Here is a 20,640-nt window from a genome sequence, read left to right on the forward strand (position 1 = left end):
AAGTCAAGGACATTCTTTGTAGTAGATGTATGGCGTGTGACAAGTGTGCCCTCTTGTGGAATTCTAGCACTATGGCGGAAAGTTCCACACAAAGAAAAGAGGCAAAAATTGTATATTTATTTAGCAAATATAATAAAATCATATTTCAATTAAAATCATTATGTGAAAGCTTCTCTTACATAATACTATCTTATACAGTACCTTACTACAATTACTACCTTACTACAATACTGACATTTCTACAGAGTCTGGAAATAATCTAGTAGCTCTTTCCCTTTCTTCATTTCATACACTACTACTAGTCCAGTGTAGCTCAGTTGGTAGAGCATGGTGCTTGCAACGCCAGGGTTGTGGGTTCGATTCCCATGGGGGACCAGTATGAAAATGTATGCTCTGACTACTGTAAGTAGCTCTGGTTAAGAGTGTGTGCTAAATGACTAAAATGTACTGTACTGTCATACTGGCCTTGACTTGTGTGATCATAACACACACCCTCTCTCCCACACAAGTGTGTGCATGGACACACAACTGAGATGACAATGAACATCAATTCAATCAAGTTTTATATGTCAGATAAATTTGATGTGTCCCAACATAAAAATAAATCTCCTTGGTGTTCACAACCACTACATTTGTACATGTACAGTCTGTGAGTCCACCATTTCTTGGAATCTTGTAGGCCTAGGAGTTAAAGTGCATTGTCAAGGTGACCGAAGACAGAGACACTAGTAGAGTAGGCACTCATTGACAGATGATTTCTGATAGGTTGGCTGGTAGACTGTGTCCTATTCTCTTCTGATTGGGTGAAAGTTAGGGAGTTAAGGAGGATGATTAAGAGTACTGCTGAGTGAATTTCTGGTGGAACTCCTTCACTTTAGCCAGTAAGATCTTCAGCTTGTCTGTGGGCGGCAGAATGGTCATCCTGGAACAAGGAGGGAGAAAATGAAAGAGAACATCATTAAAGAGCTGTAAAATAAATAGTATACTCCACACCTTGGTAATCTACTACAGGTTGGACTTTGAACAGATGGCAGTGCATTGGAAATGATGGACTTTGGGATGTACATCAAAAAGATCCAGTTTCTCCATAACGTACTATGCCAATTTTACGCTGAGAGACGTTGTGATATCATGTTTGAGTAAACTGGGTTGGCCATACCTGAAGTGGTAGGTCCCGTCTTTCTGTCCAAAGCCACTTCCCGGCACCAGACAGATGCCAGTCTCCTCCAACATCTTCATACAGTAGAACATGTCTGGTGCCTGGCCCAGAGCCTGGAGAGAGAAGCACAAATTACAGTATTAAAGCAGATTCAGAAGCATATGTGAATTACGGTATTGAAGTAGGTTCACACACCCATAGAGTACGTATTTAACAACCAGATTTTTACAAAAAGATTTTGTTTAAAATGTCTTGCTTAAAGTTATTAGCCCTTTTTATTAAACCTTTTCTTTTAATGGTTGCTCACAATGTAAAGAGCGTTGTGGTTTTTACGTCTGTAAATGAAAAGCGCTCTACAAATGCAATTTATCATTATTATTCAAATAAAATGGAAATTAATTTCCTAAATTTGACTTGTTTCAGTTCCTAACAGCAGAGCAGAAGTAATTAGGGCTGACTAACCTTCGCCTCCTTGATGGCTTTCTGAGGCAGGCTGATGTTGGGGAATGAGTACATGGCTCCCTGGACAGGGTTACAGGTGATCCCAGGTACAGTGTTCAGAATTTCCTCTGTCAACTTGGCCTTCTCTGCCAGCAGCCTGAGGGTAGCTGTTCGCTCCTGGACACAGGGAAGACCGTGTGTGTGTGTGTTTGATTTTGCGAATGGGCAACATACAGTGAGATCCGAAATTATTGACACCCTTCACAAAGATGAACAAAAATGAATTATTTATTTTATACTGTCAAATACTGATCTACAGTACTAGTCAAAGGTTTGAACACACCTACTCATTCAAGGGTTTTTCTTTATTTGTACTATTTTCTACATTGTAGAATTATAGTGAAGACATCAAAATTATGAAACAACACATTGAATCATGTAGTAACCAAAAAAGTGTTAAACAAATCAAAATATATTTTGTATTTGAGATTCTTCAAAGTAGCCACCCTTCGCCTTGATGACAGCTTTGCACACTCTTGACGTTCTCTTAAACCAGCTTCATGATGTAGTCACCCTGGAATGTATTTCAATTAACAGGTGTGCCTTGTTAAAAGTTGATTTGTGGAATTTCTTTCCTCCTTAATGCATTTGAGCCAATCAATTGTTTTGTGACAAGGTAGGGGTGGTATACAGAAGATAGCCCTATTTGGTAAAAGACCAAGTCCATATTATTGCAAGAACAGCTCAAATAAGCACAGAGAAACGCAAGTCCATCATTACTTTAGGACCTTTTTTTATTTCTTTACCTTTCTTTAACTAGGCAAGTCAGTTAAGAACAAATTCTTATTTACAATGACAGCCTACTCCACCCAAACCTGGACGACACTGGGCCAATTGTGCGCCGCCCTATGGGACTCCCAATCACGGCCGGATGTGATACAGCCTGGATTCAAACCAGGTACAGTAGTGACGCCTCTTGCACTGAGATGCAGTGCCTTAGACCGCTGCACCACTCGGGAGCCCAATGAAGGTCAGTCAATCCGGAACATTTCAAGAACTTTGAAAGTTTCTTCAAATGCAGTCGCAAAAACCATCAAGCGCTATGATGAAACTGTCTCTCATGAGGACCGCCACAGGCAAGGAAGACCCAGAGTTACCTCTGCTGCAGAGGATTAGTTTATTAGAGTTACCAGCCTCAGAAATTGCAGCCCAAATAAATGCTTCACAGAGTTCAAGTAACAGACACATCTCAACATCAACTGTTCAGAGGAGACTGCGTGAATCAGGTCTTCATGGTCGAATTGCTGCAAAGAAACCACTACTAAAGGACACCAATAATAAGAAGAGACTTTCTTGGGAAACACGAGCAATGGACATTAGACCGGTGGAAATCTGTCCTTTGGTCAGATGAGTCCAAATTAGAGATTTTTGGTTCCAACCGTAGTGTCTTTGTGAGATGCAGAGTAGGTGAACGGATGATTTCCACATATGTGGTTTCCACCATGAAGCATGGAGGAGGAGTGATGGTGTGGGGATGCTTTGCTGGTGACACTGTCTGTGATTTATTTCCAATTCAAGGCACACTTAACCAGCATTGCTACCACAACATTCTGCAGCAATACGCCATCCCATCTGGTTTGCGCTAAGTGGGACTATCATTTGTTTATCAACAGAACAATGACCCAATATTTTATATTTGAGATTAAACACTTTTTGGGTTACTACATGATTCGATATGTGTTATTTCATAGTATTGATGTCTATTATTCTACAATGTAGAAAAAAAATATTTAAAAAATAAAGAAAAATCCTTGAATGACTAGGTGTGTCCAAATTTTTGACTGGTACTGTATATTGTATGCAAAAAAAATACAATTGCCTAGAGAAAGCATAAAGTAATGTTTTTTTACCCTCAAAAATGAACTCTCATACATTACCAATACATTACCTTGCGAGGATAACAGCACTGAGCCTTTTTCTAAAATGTTCTTAGCTCATTCCCCCATACAGAATCCTTCCAGATCCTTGATATCCTTCGTCTGCGATTATAGACTGCCCTCTTCAATTCAAACCACAGGTTTTCAATAGGTTTCAAGTCTGGAGACTGAGATGGCTTTTGCAAAATGGAAACTTTGTGTCCAATTAACAATGTATTTGTGGATTTTAATGTGTGCTTGGGGATATTGTCTTGCTGTAAGATCCACTTGTGGCCAAGTTTCAGCCTCCTGGCAGAGAAGAACAGGTTTTAGGATAACATGTCCTGGTACTGGGTAAAGTTCATGATGCCATTGACCTTGGCAAGTTCCCCAGTACCAGTGGAAGCAAAATAGCCCCAAAATATTCAAGATCGACCACCATATTTTACAGTAGGTATGGGGTTCTTTTGCACTTATGCATTCTCATTTTGACACCAAACCCACCACTGGTGTGCGTGGCAAAATAGCTCTATTTTCATGTAATTTGCCCAAAGCACCCGTTTCAACCCAAGTGCCAATGCCGTTTAACCAACTCCATGTGTTTACATTTGTTAGAAGATGTGAAAATAGAGCTCTTAGGTGCGTGGCCTAAGAGTTTGGCATCTAAATGAGAATGCATGAGCAGAAAATAACCCCATACCTACTGTAAACTATGGTGGTCGATCTTTGATGTTATGTGGTTTGAATTGAAGAGGGCAGTCCATAAACGTAGACGAAGGATATCAAGACAGAGGCAACCATTTTGAAAACAGAGGTGTCAATCATTTTTACCCCTACCTTTTTGAGAAAAAAGTTTTACTTGTTAAACAAAATCTATGTCTCTGAGCAATTGTATTAGTATAAAATAATATAATTTCCCCAATTTTTTGGAGCACACAATTTTGCTCAGTATTTGTTTTATTTATTCATACAGTCATTTTTGCTCATCTTTATCAAGGGTGTCAATCCTTTCGGACCCAACTGTATATTAAATATGTGTCCCTATCAATGTTAACAGTCCGGTAAGTCATTTTTGATTAAAAAAATTCTGCTAAATAACCATATAACCAAATGATTACCTTCATGAAGGTGGTGTAGGAAGGTTCTCCTGGCTGTGGGGAGTTGACCACCAGGTCCATTAGAGCCTGACCAGGGACGGGGGGACACAGTCTGACCGACACCAGCTTAGTGAGCTGGTCTTTCACTTCTGGGTCCATGTTGATCACCTCCATGTAACCCCCACGGAAACCACACCTGGGAGAGCGAAAGGGGGAGACCAGTTACAGTACAGTGGCTCATAAGGCAACACATCACCGTACCATTAATATATCTATTGGTGATACAGTACATAGTGGTTTAAATTAAGTCATATAATGGTTGATATGTCAAGTCAGGTTACTGAATATTGATCTTGAGGTTTCTACAGAAAATAATGCAGAGTCATACTCTTGGCCTGTTGGTATATTCGTTGTGAACGGTTCAGGGTATGAACATGAAGGAGCGAGAGAGGGAGAAAATGTCTTACTCTCCCATGTAGCACTTGGAGGTGGAGTGGAAAGATGCCAGTTCTACAGTGTTCGAGTACTGTGGTCCCAACTCAAACAGCACCTTCTTAAAGGAGTGGAACTGGCAACCCTCCGCGTACACATTATCCTGGTACACCTGAGGGACAGGAGAGGAGGGAAGGGGATGTTAGTAGGTTAGGTAAAGGTAAGCACAGTTGAAATTGTGTTTATGAGGAGGTTACCTCTGCTGCAGATGATTTGTTTATTAGAGTTACCAGCCTCAGAAATTGCAGCCCAAATAAATGCTTCACAGAGTTCAAGTAACAAGACACATCTCAACATCAACTGTTCAGAGGAGACTGTGTGAATCAGGCCTTCATGGTCTAATTGCTGCAAAGAAACCACTACTAAAGGACACCAATAAGAAGAAGAGACTTGCTTGGACCAAGAATCACAAGCAATGGACATTAGACTAGTGGAAATCTATTCTTTGGTCTGATGAGTCCAAATTCAAGATTTTTGGTGTCTTTGTGAAATGCATAGTAGGTGAACGGATGATCTCTGCATGTGTAGTTCCCACCGTGAATTATGGAGGAGGAGGTGTGATGGTGTGGGTGTGCTTTTCTGGTGACACTGTCAGTGATTTATTTAGAATTCAAGGCACACTTAACAAGCATGGCTACCACAGCATTCTGCAGCAATACACCATGAATTACATATGTGTAATTTCATAGTTTTGATTTGGGCTTGTAGTAGATTGTATAACAGGTGGCAGACAATGTATGACAGGAAGACTTGTGAACTATATTGTCATTGTTTCTGAGAGGAGGAGGGACATTTATGACGAAATGTGAGGTATATAGACCAATGTACAGGAAATGATAGGCAGAACGTTCCCGTACATAAACATTTGACTTTTGTAGACTGGGCTTCTGTCTGTTTTGATTTCTATCAGTATCTTATAAACCCTGATATAGCAGACAAAGTAATTTAATTTAATTGGTTAAAGAACATGAGAACTTAATTCTCCTAACATAGGCCTATAGGCTATTTTGTTTGGTATTAAACCATCACAGTCAGAAAAGGTGAAGAATGTATTCTGCAATGATCATGGAAATATAATAAATAATTGGAAAGAAATGTCTAATTATTTTAGAACGCAAAGATAAAATGTATATATTTTCACACTTCTCACTAACAGCAAATGATTGCATCTTGTTATTATATTTAGCAACAGATTTGTTATGAATAAGTCATCATATATTCCCTATTTGCAAAAAGCTACTAGGCTACGTGGTCTGAAGTTCGCGTGATGATTAGCATATTCTTACATCAAGTTCAGATTTTAGAAATGACATTTTTTCCGTGAAAACTGGCACACGCATGTTTTGGGGCATATTTAATAGGCACTCAACCTTTATAAATGAGGCCCCAGTTCGTGACCTTGACTGATTAGTTTACCTCATCAGCCATCAGGAAGAGATGCTCCTTAGCAGCGAATCGGATCACATCCTCAATGCACTGTCTACTCTGGACCTGACCTATTACAGAGGAGGAGAGGGAAAGGTTCAGATTCATATTGGCAGAAATTGACATTTTGGTTTATGTCTAAGTGGGATCTATGTCCTCTGGTGCCGTCTAGTGACATGACTGGGAGGACTGTGAAATCCCTATGTCAACCTCTACATGACGCATCATGAATTCCGTATGTGTTAAGCTTTGGCTACTTACCAGTGGGGTTTCCAGGGTTGATGATGCAGAGGACTTTGGGGTTGCAGTGCTTCCTGGCCTCCGCTAGGGAGCGCTCCAGCTCACTGAGGTCCATGCTCCAGCACTTCTCCTCGTTCAGGTAGTAGTTGACCTGCACAGCGCCCAGCTCAGCCAGAGCAGCCGAGTACAGAGGGTACTGAGGGATGGAGATCATCACCCCTGTCTTCGACGCACCCTCACCACACACCAACAGCTTCAGCATAGTCTGGGAGAGAGAGGGGAGCGAAGGAGGACTGATGGGTGCATCTCAAGTCTAGAGTCCTCAACGCTCTCCTCCTGCCCTCCCCTTTATCTGCAGTGAGAAGTTTACTTGAAAAATCGAATTGTTTGATTTTTGAATTTTTACCACGATGCCGTCACTGGCGCCGGTGGTGAGGTAGACGTTGTCTGGGTCACAGGGCACGCCCCCGTCCCGACGCTCGATGTAGCGAGCTACGTCCTGCCGCACACAGTCTATACCCTGACTGGCACTGTACGCACCTTAGAGAGCGAGAGGGAGAGCGAGAAAGACTCAATACACTGCGACTCTCCAGGATCGGGGTTGGCCACCCTAGACTGCGAAAGGTCATTCATTGCTTATGCAGACACTAACAGGCTGACACAGGCTTATTGGCTAAAATATCCCCGTTGTGTATTTTATCTTAACTTACATCCTTCCAATACACAATCAATCAAGTATCTGAACAACATACCCAAACTACTCCCTCCACAAGCCTGCAGAATGCGGCGCGCTCTGCTTTTGGCATCCTCTGGAAACATATTGTCTTTCAAGAGTTCCGGATAGGAGCAGAGTGCCAAGACCTTGAAGAGGAAGAGAGGACAGCGAGAGCTAGGTGAGGAACAGACAGGAGTTGATGCAGGATAATGTACACAAATCTGCATGAATCTGCATGAAAATGTCATTATGTGATTTTGCCATAGACAGAACGGTTTCAAATGATAAAGGAGAATGAAAGACACCCTGTAATCAAAAAGAGAGTTGTTTTAGATAAATGGTTTGGAACATAGGGGATAAAAGCAGACCTGGCGGAAGAAGGTGATTGGCTGCTGGCCCATGGCATGGGCGTCACCGATATTGGCCTTGATGACCTCAGTGAAGGGCTTCTTCACTCCCTGCAGGACAGAGAAACAAGACACAAAACAATGAGAGAGGCAGAGAGAGGATGAAACAATTAGGGCAAGGAAGAAAGAGATGGATGAATACAATGTGTTCTTGGGAAACACTCTTTTCACGCCACTTCGAATCCCTGTTCTTGGGAAACACTCTTCACGCCACTTCGATACCGAAGTGACTTTTTCATAGAAGGTTAGGGCAACTTGCGCAGCAGGTTAGGAGACTGAGGTTAAGGTTAGGAAAATGGTTAGGGATAGCAAAAGTGCTCTTTGTATCGAACTGGCGTGAAAAGAGTGTGTCCCATGCGTTCTTGGGTCACAGGTGTGTGCAGGGGATAAAGGCAGTCCAATACTTTACTTTATTCTTTATAACCTCATAATTAACAATTTATAACTACTTATCTGAGCGTGTCCGTCTAAGTAAGACATGAGTATGAGGTCACTTCCTGCTGGAATATGATGTCACGTCTAAAGGTAACCCGGTACCGGGCCGAAAAATGAATGGAAGTGAATGGGGCAGTTCCACATCAAAGGTATACAGATAATTCCACATTGAACTTTTATTTTCTTTTCTGAGCTTTCTTACGGTATATCTCTCAGATATTGGACAGACACTTCAAAACATACTTCCTTTATTTTTTACACTGTTTTTCCATGTATGAATCTGTTATTCAATGCGTTTCTATAAGCTAATAGGCCAAATTCAATATTTCATCAAATATATTTTTTATATATCTTTTTCCTAAAATTCAAAATAAAATAGCTAAATGATCCTTGGTATGACCATCGTAAAACAATTCCAGATGTTAGTTTAGTAAAAACCCAGACCCTAGCCCTTAGACGTTTAAATAGACAACCCTTAAAGCCAAACAGCTCTTCATAATTTCCTTTGCCATGTGTTTTTACTTAAACTCTCAAGCACAAATACAAAATCAGGTATAGTCTTTGCCAGGAGAAATTACTTGGCAGCCTGCATTGGTTTAATATGTGCTTTCCTCATCCCTTGCGTTTAGGTCCTAAAATGTAGGACATCACCGGAGACCTTTTGCCAGGCCGTCCTTGTCCTTAATTGACTTGCCTGGTTAAATAAAGATTACATTAAATAAAACCATAAGAAAAAGATAAAACACATGAGTGACAGAATTCAATTTGAGCTTTTCCAATGTTAGGGTTTCCAACTGTACACACTTACCTACAAACACAAACACATCATGTGCGTCTGTGTGTTTGGGAGCAGAGTGGAGGAAGTCAAAACAAGAATTTGTTCAGCCCAACTACTGTATATTAACATATTAAAGGAGAGAAAATGCTGTCTGGAAAGCAAAAGGAAACACACAGTCCCATGCTGGCTGCTGCCTGGAAGGCTTGTCAAGTGTTATATCAGCTGGTTTCCAGCTGTAGAAACAGACGATAAGTGTAAAGTAGGTGTCAAATGCGGTGTAAAAAACAGACTGCAAAACAGAACTGGTCATGGAGAATAGGAAAAAATAATTAATTTGGGGAGGTTGTCAAGGAATGTCCTTATAAGCAAAGAAAAATGCCACTACTTCTTTCAATATCTGAGAACAATATGTCAAGAGGTTGAAAGTATCTCCTTAAGGACAACTGTCCTGGATGGACAACGGAACTAAACTGGCCAAGAACACAGACTCCTCAGTGAGTGTCCAGATGCTTGGTATTTGACAACATGGACAGCGATCAGTGGCCACAAGTGGAACTCATTCAAACCCAGTGGGAAGCAAAGCAGCCCTGCTGTTGTTCTACCCACCAGAGACATTTATCCAATCTAATTGGGCCAGCTGGACCAGCAATGACCTCAAAGTTCACAACAGAAAATAAACCTCCTACACTCCCATTGGTCACAAGACAGAGGTGTCTCTCAGTTCAGACCAATCACAAACAGCAGGGGAGTGACACCCACTGAATACAAAGGACCTCCTCCCATTCCATTCATACTGAGAGTAGAGAGGGGTTTACATTTTACTGCAACGAGATATGTTGCAACAACCAAAAAATCAACATTTCCCAAGTGACGAGAGTACGTTTTATATAAAAAATGTGTACAAAAATAATGACAAAAATCAGTCCCCCTCTTTTTCTGGGAACTTTAAATGTATTTTTAAGTCTTCTAAGTGCTTCTAATCATGTATTTTATCTCAGGGAGTCTTTTTACATTGTCACATAAAGACCACATAGCAGGCCCCTTGTTGAAAAACCTTCACTGATTAGGCCATGTGGCTCTTGTCAGAGTACTGCCTATGGCATGTTCTTCATAAGATGATTGAGACTAGCCTACAGTTGATTTTGCCCACTCTCTCTCTACCTCCTTACCCAGTTCTCTCGTTTTTCTTTTGCTCTTTCGGCGTGTGTAAGTTTATTTGCGTCTTTTTCTGTCTCTGGTAAGTAGCATTCTAATTGGTCTGGCAAAACAAATTCAAAGTCTGGCAAAAGAAAGTTACATCAGAATGGCTACTAGTTTACTCTTCAAAATTAGCGAAGTAGTAGAGGCAGGACATGAAATGTGATGTCTTTCATTCATTAAAGAAAGTCAGTGTGCCGTGTTACTCAGCAATCCTCCTGCAGTCTCCATGGAGACCACTGAGGTGGTAGAAGGTATCTCCGTGGGCCTCTAGCCTGGTCCTAGAGCTGTTACTGGGTTGAAGTTGTTTTGCTCACATTCTACTTAGTGTTTTTTCTCTTCCTGCTAGGCTAAGAGGGGAATTAACTAATGACCACAATTTAAGTCGTATCAGGTTTCAGGAAATGTTCCTGAACTTTATCTGCACCTGAAACATTACAGTTCATCTGAGCCCTCAAAATAGGCATGTGTGTTAGTCGGAGAAAATAGAGAGGGGTTGAAAAGGGGATAGAGAGGGAGTGGAGAAAAAGATTTTGTGTGAAAGTGGGTGTTCCTTTTTTAAAGCAAGCAAGTGAATGTAGGCTTTGTGCTCTGTTTTCACAAAGAAATCTAACACCCATCAGAGCTCAGTATGAAAATCCGGTTAGACTTGGAATAGCCTACAGCTAGTTCACCTGATACAGCACAGATTTACAAGTTTGATGTTTTAGACTTATATTTGGAGGTTCCCCTAAATAACAAAACAGACTTGTTTTCATATATATATATATATTTTATACCTTTTTTTTACTAGGCAAGTCAGTTAAGAACAAATTCTTATTTACAATGATGGCCTACCCCGGCCAAACACGGACGACGTTGGGACAATTGTGTGCCGCCCTATGTGACTCCCAATCACGGCCGGATGTGATACAGCCTAGATTTACAGGTGCTCAATATGATATAAGGACGTAATAACTTCTTATTAAACCCCTGTAGACTTCTGAAAGACAAAATCAATCAAATCAAATCCTATTTTATTTGTCACATTCGCCGAATACAACAGGTGTAGTAGACCTTACCGTGAAATGCTTACTTACAAGCCCTAACCAACAATGCAGTTCAAGAAATAAAGTTTACAAAATATTTACTAAATAAAATGGAGTAAAAAATAAAATAAAAAGTAACACAATAAAATAACAATAACGAGGCTATATACAGGGGGCACCGGGACCGAGTCAATGTTCGGGGGTACAGGTTAGTCGAGGAAATTTGTATATATAGTTAGGGGTAAAGTGACTATCCATAGATAATAAAGAAAATGTGGGCCTTCCTCTGACACACTGCCAGGTATATAGGTCCTGGATGGCAGGAAGTTTGGCCCCAGTGATGAACTGGGCCTTACACACTACCCTCTGTAGCGCCTTACGGTCGGATGCCGAGCAGTTGCCATACCAGGTGGTGATACAACCGATCAGGTTGATCTCGATGGTGCAGCTGTAGAACTTTTTGAGGATCTGGGGACCCATGCCAAATCTTTTCAGCCTCCAAGGGGGAAAAGGTGTTGTCGTGCCCTCTTCACGACTGTCTTGGTGTGTTTGGACCATGATAGTTTGTTGGTGATGTGGACACCAAGGAACTTGAAACTCTCAACCCGCTCCACTACATTATGTTAATGGGGGCCTGTTCGACCCGCCTTTTCCTGTAGTCCATGATCAGCTGCTTTGTCTTGCTCACATTGAGGGAGAGGTTGTTGTCCTGGCACCACACTGTCAGTTCTCTGACCTCCTCCCTATAGGCTGTCTCATCGTTGTCGGTGATCAGGCCTACCACTGTTGTGTCGTCAGCAAACTTAATGATGCAGTTGTAGTCATGCTTGGCCACACAGTCGTGGGTGAACAGGGAGTACAGGAGGGCACTAAGCACGCACCCCTGAGGGGCCCGAGTGTTGAGGATCAGCATGGCAGATGTGTTGTTGCCTACCCTTACCACCTGGGGGCGGCTCTTCAGGAAGTCTAGGATCCAGTTGCAGAGGGAGGTGTTTAGTCCCAAGTTCATTAGCTTAGTGATGAGCTTTGTGGGCACTATGGTGTTGAACATTGAGCTGAGGTCGATGAACAGCATTCTCACATAGGTGTTCCTTTTGTCCAGGTGGGAGTGTGGAGTGCAATTGAGATTGTGTCATCTGTGGATCTGTTGGGGCGGTATTCGAATTAGAGTGGGTCTAGGGTTTCCGAGATGATGGTGTTGATGTGAGCAAGGACCAGCCTTTCAAAGTACTTCATGGCTAACAATATGAGTGCTATGGGGCGATAGTCATTTAGGGTGGTTACCATCACTTTCTTGGGTACAGGCACTATTGTGGTCTGCTTAAAGCATGTAGGTATTACAGACTCAGTCAGGGAGAGGTTGAAAATGTCAGTGAAGACACTTGCCAGTTGGTCCGCACATGCTCTGAGTACATGTCTTAGTAATCCGTCTGGGCCCTGTGGAATGTTGACCTGTTAAGGTCTTTCTCACATCGGCTACGGAGAGTGCGATCACACAGTCATCCGGAACAGCTGGTGCTCTCATGCATGCTTCAGTGTTGCTTGACTCGAAGCGAGCATAAAAGACATTTAGCTCGTCTGGTAGACTCGCGTCACTGGGTAGCTCACGGCTGGGTTTCCCTATGTAGTCCATATTAGTTTGCAAGCCCTGCCACATCCGACAACACTTTGCCTGTTTGATGGTTTGTCTGAGGGCATAGCAGGATTTCTTATAAGCGTCCGGATCCCGCTCCTTGAAAGTGGCAGCTCTAGCCTTTAGCTCGGTGCAGATGTTGCCTGCAATCCATGGCTTCTGGTTGGGATATGTATGTATGGTCACTGTGGGGACAACATTGTCGATGCACTTATTGATGAAGCCGGTGACTGAGGTGGTATACTCCTCAATGACATTGGATGAATCACGGAACATATTCCAGTCTGTGCTAGCGAAACAGTCCTGTAGCATAGCATCCGCGTCATCTGACCACTTCCGTATTGAGCGAGTCACTGGTACTTCCTGCTGTAGTTTTTGCTTGTTAGCAGGAATCAGGAGGATAGAATTATGGTCAGATTTGCCAAATGGAGGGCGAGGGAGAGCTTTATATGCGTCTCTGTGTGTGGAGTAAATGTGGTCTATAGTTTTTTCCCTCTGGTTGCACATGTAACATGCCTGCATTAAAGTCCCCGGCCACTAGGAGTGCCGCTTCTAGATGAGCATTTTCTTGTTTGCTTATGGTTTTATACAGCTCGTTGAGTGCGGTCTTAGTACCAGCATCGGTTTGTGGTGGTGAGTAGACAGCTACGAATAATATAGATGAAAACTCTCTTGGTAAATAGTGTGGTCTACAGCTTATCATGAGGAACTCTACCTCAGGCGAACAATACCTTGAGACTTCTTTAATATTAGAGATTGCGCACCAGCTGTTATTGAAAAATAAACGCCCCCGCCCCTCATCTTACCAGACGTAGCGGCTCTGTCCTGCCGATGCACGGAAAACCCAGCCAGCTCTATATTATTTTTGTCGTCGTTCAGCATCGACTCGGTGAAACATAAGATATTACAGTTTTTAATATCCCTTTGGTAGGATAGTCTCGATCGCCGATCATCCAGTTTATTTTCCAGTGATTGCACGTTGGCCAATAGAACGGATGGTAGAGGCGGTTTACCTACTTGCCGACAAATTCTCACAAGGCACCCTTACCTCCGCCCCCTGTATTTCCGTCTTTTCTTCATGCGAATGACAGGGATTTGGTTCTGGTCTCGGGAAAGCAGTATATCTTTTGCGTCGGACTCATTAAAGAAAAAGTCTTTGTCCAGTTCGAGGTGAGTAGTCACTGTTCTGATGTCCAGAAGCTCTTTTCGGTCATAAGAGACAGTAGCAGCAACATTATGTACAAACAATGCGAAAAAACTAACAAAATAGCACAGTTAGTTAGAAGCCCGTAAAAGGACAGCCATCCTCTAAGGCGACATTACCGGTAATAACCAACATTCCCTAACCCAGGTTGGCTCTTGGTTGGCTGGGGTGTTTGAGGATGACTCTGAACAAATAGTAAAAATCCATGAATCCAAATTGTATTTGGGTAAAGCCCCAGGACCATCTGGTAAAGGTCACCATAGTCATTACTATGATAGTCCCTCCACACCCCGCCGTAGCCAAAAAGCGACCCTTTCACCTCTTTCTCACACACAGAGATACACGTTGCTCGTCTTCCTGGAAAGAGCCACTCGGAGGGTCCGCTTTACACACCTGACTGAACTCAGTAAACTATGCTCTCTGGGTTTCCATGACAACCCTTGAAATGAAGTGAGAGGGGACGGGGATGGTGCAGGTAAGGGTTACACTGAGGGCAAGTACATAAAAACCAACTGGAAAATAACATTGACCTAAGAGGACTAAGTCTGACCAAAGTTTGTAACAGTGTGGACAATATCAATAGATGTAGATTGATCTTGAGAAAAACATCAAATATTGCTTTGTGTGCATGTGTACATTGTTGAAAATTGTACAGTATGATTGTAAAAATAAATGTCAGTAGGTTACATCAAAATGTCAACAACCTACCTCTTCACTCTTGAGTGGGCTGTTAAATCTAGAAACACCACTCTACTTACTAGCAGCTGTAACATGATGACCAGCGAGTACCAACAATTTCACATAACAAATATTGTAGGACTGGAGGGGGGCTGGCGACTCTAGGAGTGATGAGTTATTGCTTTTAAGAGAGTTAAAGGAGACAGTGGCATTGGTCTGGGGGAAAGTGAGGATTTGACCTCTGATAGATTTTATACTGTACGTCATTGTGAGCTCAGAAGTTTAAATAGAGCTGTTGTAAAAACAGACAGAACTGAAGTGAATCTCTCAGTTTGCTGTTTGACTTGTGGACTTTGATCTTGATCTTCCTCAGCTCCAATGAAAACTGATACTGTATAACCGAGAACAAACAGTGACAAGGGAGAGCGACTCAAAGGGAGAGCGACTCAGAGGGAGAGGGCGAGGGAGATAATGAATGAGTGAGTGAGTGAGTGAGTGAGTGAGTGAGTGAGTGAGTGAGTGAGTGAGTGAGTGAGTGAGTGAGTGAGAGTGAAAGAAAGAGAGATTGGGGAGAGCGTAATCTTCAACAACATAACAAATAAGGTCTTGCCTCATCATTGTTGAACAAATCACTAGACAGGTGTCATAAGCAAATCAGCGCTGTGGTGTTTTAACAGTAATTTGATTTCCGAAGAGGGGTCAATCTGCTGGTGGGTGACACACTGGGTGTGTGAGCAAATGCACTCAAAAAGTGTATATTTTGGTGAGCATTTAGGCTAGAGGGCAACGGGCAGAGCAAGCAAAGGGCATGACAAATGCTTCTCAAGTCATTGGGAACCAGCTATTTATGACATTTTAGGGGGGGTTCAAATACTTCTATCAATTTTAACACAGAAATGGATTAGCCTAACCCGCCACAGTTCTTAATCTTAGCCTATCTATTTATTTTATAATCACCCAAGTTTGGTAGCAGACAGCAAACATGTTTGAAACAGGGATAGACTGTTTTTTACATGCATATCTGATTGGATATAGCATTTGATTACTGAATTGTCAGCCTCAATTTACTTCAGAGTTGCTTTTTTCTTTCTGGGAGTTAATCGGGAACATTTCTGGGAAATCTTTAGCTGGGGACAAGCCACCAAAATCGTCTGGTCACCCTATATCACACAAGCCTATAGGCCTTGGCTGCATGTCACTGCTGCAGTTGCAGATCCAGAAAAACGGAGCCATTGAGGCCACCGGAAACTTGTTCAAAAGTCAGACTGTTGCAATTAGTCTAGGTGAGACAGACAGCGCATGGGAATGTCAGTGAGAGATTGCATTCGCACTTTGCAAACTGCTGTATATTTCAGATTGAGAGAAACAAATGATTTGCACAATTTAAAAACAAATGGGGAAAAAAGAGAAAATAATGATTTAAGAAAGTTACATTTTATTATTAAGCATACCTCTCTCAGCTCCTTCTCGATCTGCACCGCGCGCTGCACAATGGGTCCGCGCACGGCATACTCCACATTCTTCACCTTGGGGTTCATGGTGTCGATGGTCAAAATCTTGTTCTGGGAGAACACTGCATTCTCGGTCATTTTCTCTTGGACAAGTCCACGCGGAGGTTCACTGACTCCTGAAAGTGCTCTACTCTGGGAAGAGAAAGGTGACAGCGGAGAGGGGATCATCACTGAGCGGACACCAGAGGTGAGGTGCCCGGCGGGGTATTGTGCCCCATTGCCGAAAAAACGGTAATTTCCTCTGGTTATAACGCGCAAACTTTTGGATGACAACATTTGCCCTATGCGCGAAGCAGACATGTCACAATATTATATCTCGTTACGTTAGTTGTGAAGCGCTGCGACCACCCTCACGCCCAATGAATGCACACAGACAGACAACTGTGTGTTGTCCAACTGGCAAACTTTTAAATATTTTTTTTAAGCCGGCCAGACCTTTGTACCTTACAATTTCCACAACCCTGTTATTCACAGACTGGGGCACTCTTTTCAACCTGAAATGTATGTCTGCTGCACAGTACATATATTCTAACATTACTCCCCCATGTGAGTTATATCCAACCTTCATCCCCTCATTTCCCCATTACGCACCGATAAATTGTCCGTCAGGATAAGATCTCCGGTTTCCGAAAGGACAGAAACAAGCGACACGCCTATACGAGGAGATCTGGGGCAGCTTCAAACTTTCACCCTTTCCGTGCAACTCCTTCTCTTTCGATGGTCAACACACACCCGGCGGCGCGCTCTAACCTATTGGGAGGAGACCACGGACCTGGTTATTCTGTAGAAATTGAGCGCAACTCCTCCTATTTGGACACGAGCCCAGTTCTCTCACTGTTGGAGCAGCATACAGTATTTGCACGAAATGTGCACGGCGCTCGACTAGATACGTTTTAAGGGCGCTCCACTCTAGGCTAGTTCAGTTTTTAGTGTGAATGGCTGAGGTTGATGTCGCTTCATCACTCCCCTTTATACCATATTTTCAGTGGTGTAAAGTACTTAAGTAAAAATACTTTAATGGACTAATATAGTCGTTTTTGGGGGTATCTGTACTTTACTTTACTATTTATATTTTTGACAACTTTTACTTCACTACATTCGTAAAGAAAATATTGTACTTTTACTCCATACATTTTCTCTGACAACCCAAAGTACTCCTTATATTTTGAATGCTTCGTAGACCAGTAAAACTATGAAATTCGCACACTTATCAAGAGAACAAGTGGTCATCCCTACTTCACTAAACACAAAGGCATCTTTTGTAAATACTTTCTGAGTGTTGGAGTGTGCCCCTGGCTATCCATACATTTTAAAAACAAGAACATGGTGCCATCTGCTTTACTGAATATAAGGAATTTTAAATGATTTATACTTTTACTTTTGATACATAAGTATATTTTAGCAACTAAATGTACTTTTGATACTTAAGTATATACTTTTAGACTTTTCCTCAAGTATTATTTTACTAGGTGACTTTCACTTTAACTTGAGTAACTTTTTTATTAAGGTATCTATACTTTTACTCAAGTATGACAATTGGGTACCCTTTCCACCACTGCATATTTAAAGCTTATATGATAGATCTTTAACATAACAAATACTACATTCAAAGGATATATCCATTCCTAAATTAAATGTTCAATGCAGCCATTTTTATCTCAATATCAAATTATTTCTGGGTAACAATTAAGTACCCTACTGTGACTGTTTTCAATTAAAATGGTCAAAATGAAACAAAAATTGCTTCTTAGCAAAGAGCAATTTCTCAAGCTACATTTTTGCTATGACCAGTAGTGGAAAAATTACCCAATTGGCATACTTGAGTAAAAGTATAGATACCTTAATAGAATGTTGCTCAAGTAAAATTAAAAGTCACCCAGTTAAATATTACTTGAGTAAAAGTCTAAAGGTATTTGGTCCCAAATATACTTAAGTATCGAAAGTACATGTAATTGCTCAAATATACTTAAGTATCAAAAGTAAAAATGATTTTGATTAAGCAAAGCAGGTGGCACCATTTTCTTGTTTTAAAAATGTATGGATAGCCAGGGGAACACTCCAACACTCAGACATCATTTACAAATGATGCATGTGTGTTTAGTGAGTCCGCCAGATCAGAGGAAGTATGGAAGACCAGGGATGTTCTCTTGATAAGTGTGTGAATTGGATAATTTTCCTGTCCTGTTAAGTATTCAAAAGGTGCCAAGTACTTTTGGGTGTCAGGGAAAATGTATGGAGTAGAAAGTACATTATTTTCCATAGGAATGTAGTGAAGTAAAAGTAGTCAAAAACATAAATAGTAAAGTAAAGTACAGATACCCCCAAAAATTACTGAAGTAGTACTTTGAAGTATTTTTACTTAAGTAATTTACACCACTGGCTAGGACTGTCTAGGAGTGGTTTGATTGGGGAGGGAAAAACTGAAAAAAAGCTGTTGGTAGAGAGGTTTGGAACTCTTTCTTATTGGTCTATTAACTCATTTATACAACAGGCGGGTCTAATCCTGGATGCTGATTGGTTAAAACTGCATTCCAGCTGGTGTCTATTCCACAAGTTTACCACCGGCTAAAGCTACGAAGTTCAAATGCCTATTTACACTGGCAAGAAAAACTATTTAAGTGCTTTTGAACAGGATATAGTAGTACTGTAAGTGCAAGGCAAACCGGTTTTAGTGTGACAAGAATTGCAACGTTGCTGGGTTTTTCACGCTCAACAGTTTCCTGTGTGTATCAAGAATGGTCCACCACCCAACGGACATCCAGCCAACTTGACACAACTGTGAGAAGCCTTGTCCTGAAAAACAGCTTCTATCTCAAGGCCATCAGACTGTTAAACAGCCATCACTAACACAGAGAGGCTGCTGCCCACATACAGACTTGAAATCATTGGCTACTTTAATAAATGGATCACTAGTCACTTTAATAATGCCACTTTAATAATGTTTACATATCTTGCATTACTCATCTCATATGTATATACTGTATTTTATACCATCTATTGCATCTTGCCTATGCGGCTCTGTCATTGCTCATCCATATATTTCTATGTATATATTCTTATTCCATTCCTTTACTTAGATTTGTGTGTATTAGGTAGTTGTTGTGGAATTGTTAGATTGCAGGTTAGATATTGCTGAACTGTCAGAACTAGAAGCACAAGCATTTCGCTACAATCGCAATAACATCTGCTAACCATGTGTATGTGACCAACATGGGCCAGCATCTCTGTGGAACACTTGACACCTTGTAGAGTCTATGCCCCGACAAATTGAGTCTGTTCTGAGGGCAAAAGGTCTTCCTAATGTTTTGTACATTCACTCAGAGTATTTGTTACAAGGACCGTATGAGATTAATTGGCTCCACGCTGTTATAAATGGCGATTTATTAAAAAAAATGTAAAAAAACATTTTCCTGCATTGCAGTCGGTCTTTCCCTCAATGGCTTGATCTCTGTCCTCAACGGGTGTTATATAACTATGGATAACATATGATCATTAACTAATGTTATGATAGAGTTGTTATTACCTGCTACCATCTGCATACAATCTGTTAATGGTTTGCTTTGTCCTATTGCTCATCACCCTGCCCGCTATAGTGATAAAGTCCAACTTGCTCTGCCACAACAAAATCTTTATCGACAGTGCCTTCAGAAAGTATTCATAACCCTTGACTTTTCCCACATATTGTTGTTACAGCCTGAATTTAAAATGGATTCAATTGAAATGTTTTTGTTTTTTACACTATCCTACACACAATACACCATAATATCAAAGTAGAATGATGTTTTTGAAATGTTTACAAATTAATTCAACATTTTTAATCTGAAATGTCTTGAGTCAATAAGTATTCAACCCCTTTGTTATGGTAAGCTTGAATAAGTTCAGGAGTAAAAATGTGCTTAACATGTCACATAATAATTTGCATGGACTCACTGTGTGCAATAATAATGTTTAACATGATTTTTGAATGACTACTCAGTTGTGCAGTGAATTTCAAACACAGATTCAACCACAAAGACCTGGGAGGTTTTCCAATGCCTCGCAAAGAAGGTACAAAAAAAAGCAGCCATTGAGTACTTTGAGCATGGTAAAGTAATGAATTACACTTTGGATGGTGTTCAATACACCCAGTCACTACAAAGATACAGGTGTTCTTCCTAACCCAGTTGCCGAAACCGCTCAGCGATTTCACCATGAGACCAATGGTAACTTTAAAATAGTTACAGAGTTTAATGGCTGTGATAGGAGAAAACTGAGGATGGATCAACATTGTAGTTATTCCACAAT

At 41.3% G+C, this 20,640-nt stretch overlaps 1 protein-coding gene across 4 annotated transcripts; it reads right to left on the reverse strand.

Annotated features, from left to right (window-relative positions):
* Positions 1-95: 95 nt before the first annotated feature.
* On the reverse strand, positions 96-17,108 carry LOC139559875 (alanine aminotransferase 2-like). 4 transcript variants are annotated; one of them, XM_071376306.1, is made up of 12 exons: positions 16,948-17,108; positions 16,297-16,483; positions 7,854-7,943; positions 7,523-7,631; positions 7,177-7,310; positions 6,792-7,035; positions 6,522-6,601; positions 5,081-5,217; positions 4,635-4,809; positions 1,622-1,777; positions 1,160-1,272; positions 96-922 (listed from the first exon to the last, which is right to left on the reverse strand). In XM_071376306.1, the coding sequence occupies exons 2-12, from the start codon at positions 16,432-16,434 to the stop codon at positions 832-834; spliced, it is 1,467 nt and encodes a 488-aa protein (XP_071232407.1). In that variant the 5' UTR covers positions 16,435-16,483; positions 16,948-17,108; the 3' UTR covers positions 96-831. The 4 variants fall into 4 exon arrangements, with proteins under 4 accessions (XP_071232407.1, XP_071232405.1, XP_071232406.1 ...); XM_071376304.1 differs by having other exon boundaries at positions 16,297-16,488; XM_071376305.1 differs by lacking the exon at positions 16,948-17,108 and having other exon boundaries at positions 16,297-16,865.
* Between the last annotated feature and the right edge of the window lie 3,532 nt (positions 17,109-20,640).

Source organism: Salvelinus alpinus, chromosome 30 (assembly GCF_045679555.1).
Source record: "Salvelinus alpinus chromosome 30, SLU_Salpinus.1, whole genome shotgun sequence".
Lineage (NCBI taxonomy): Eukaryota > Metazoa > Chordata > Actinopteri > Salmoniformes > Salmonidae > Salvelinus > Salvelinus alpinus.

Coding starts and splice junctions, on each gene's coding strand:
- LOC139559875 (XM_071376305.1), bottom strand. CDS start 16,656: ATGTCTGCTTCGCGCATAGGGCAAATGTTGTCATCCAAAAGTTTGCGC. Junction 7,944..16,296: donor TCGAGAAGGAGCTGAGAGAG/GTATGCTTAATA, acceptor TCTGTCCTGCAG/GGAGTGAAGAAGCCCTTCAC. Junction 5,218..6,521: donor TCTTCCTGATGGCTGATGAG/GTAAACTAATCA, acceptor CCTGTCCCTCAG/GTGTACCAGGATAATGTGTA.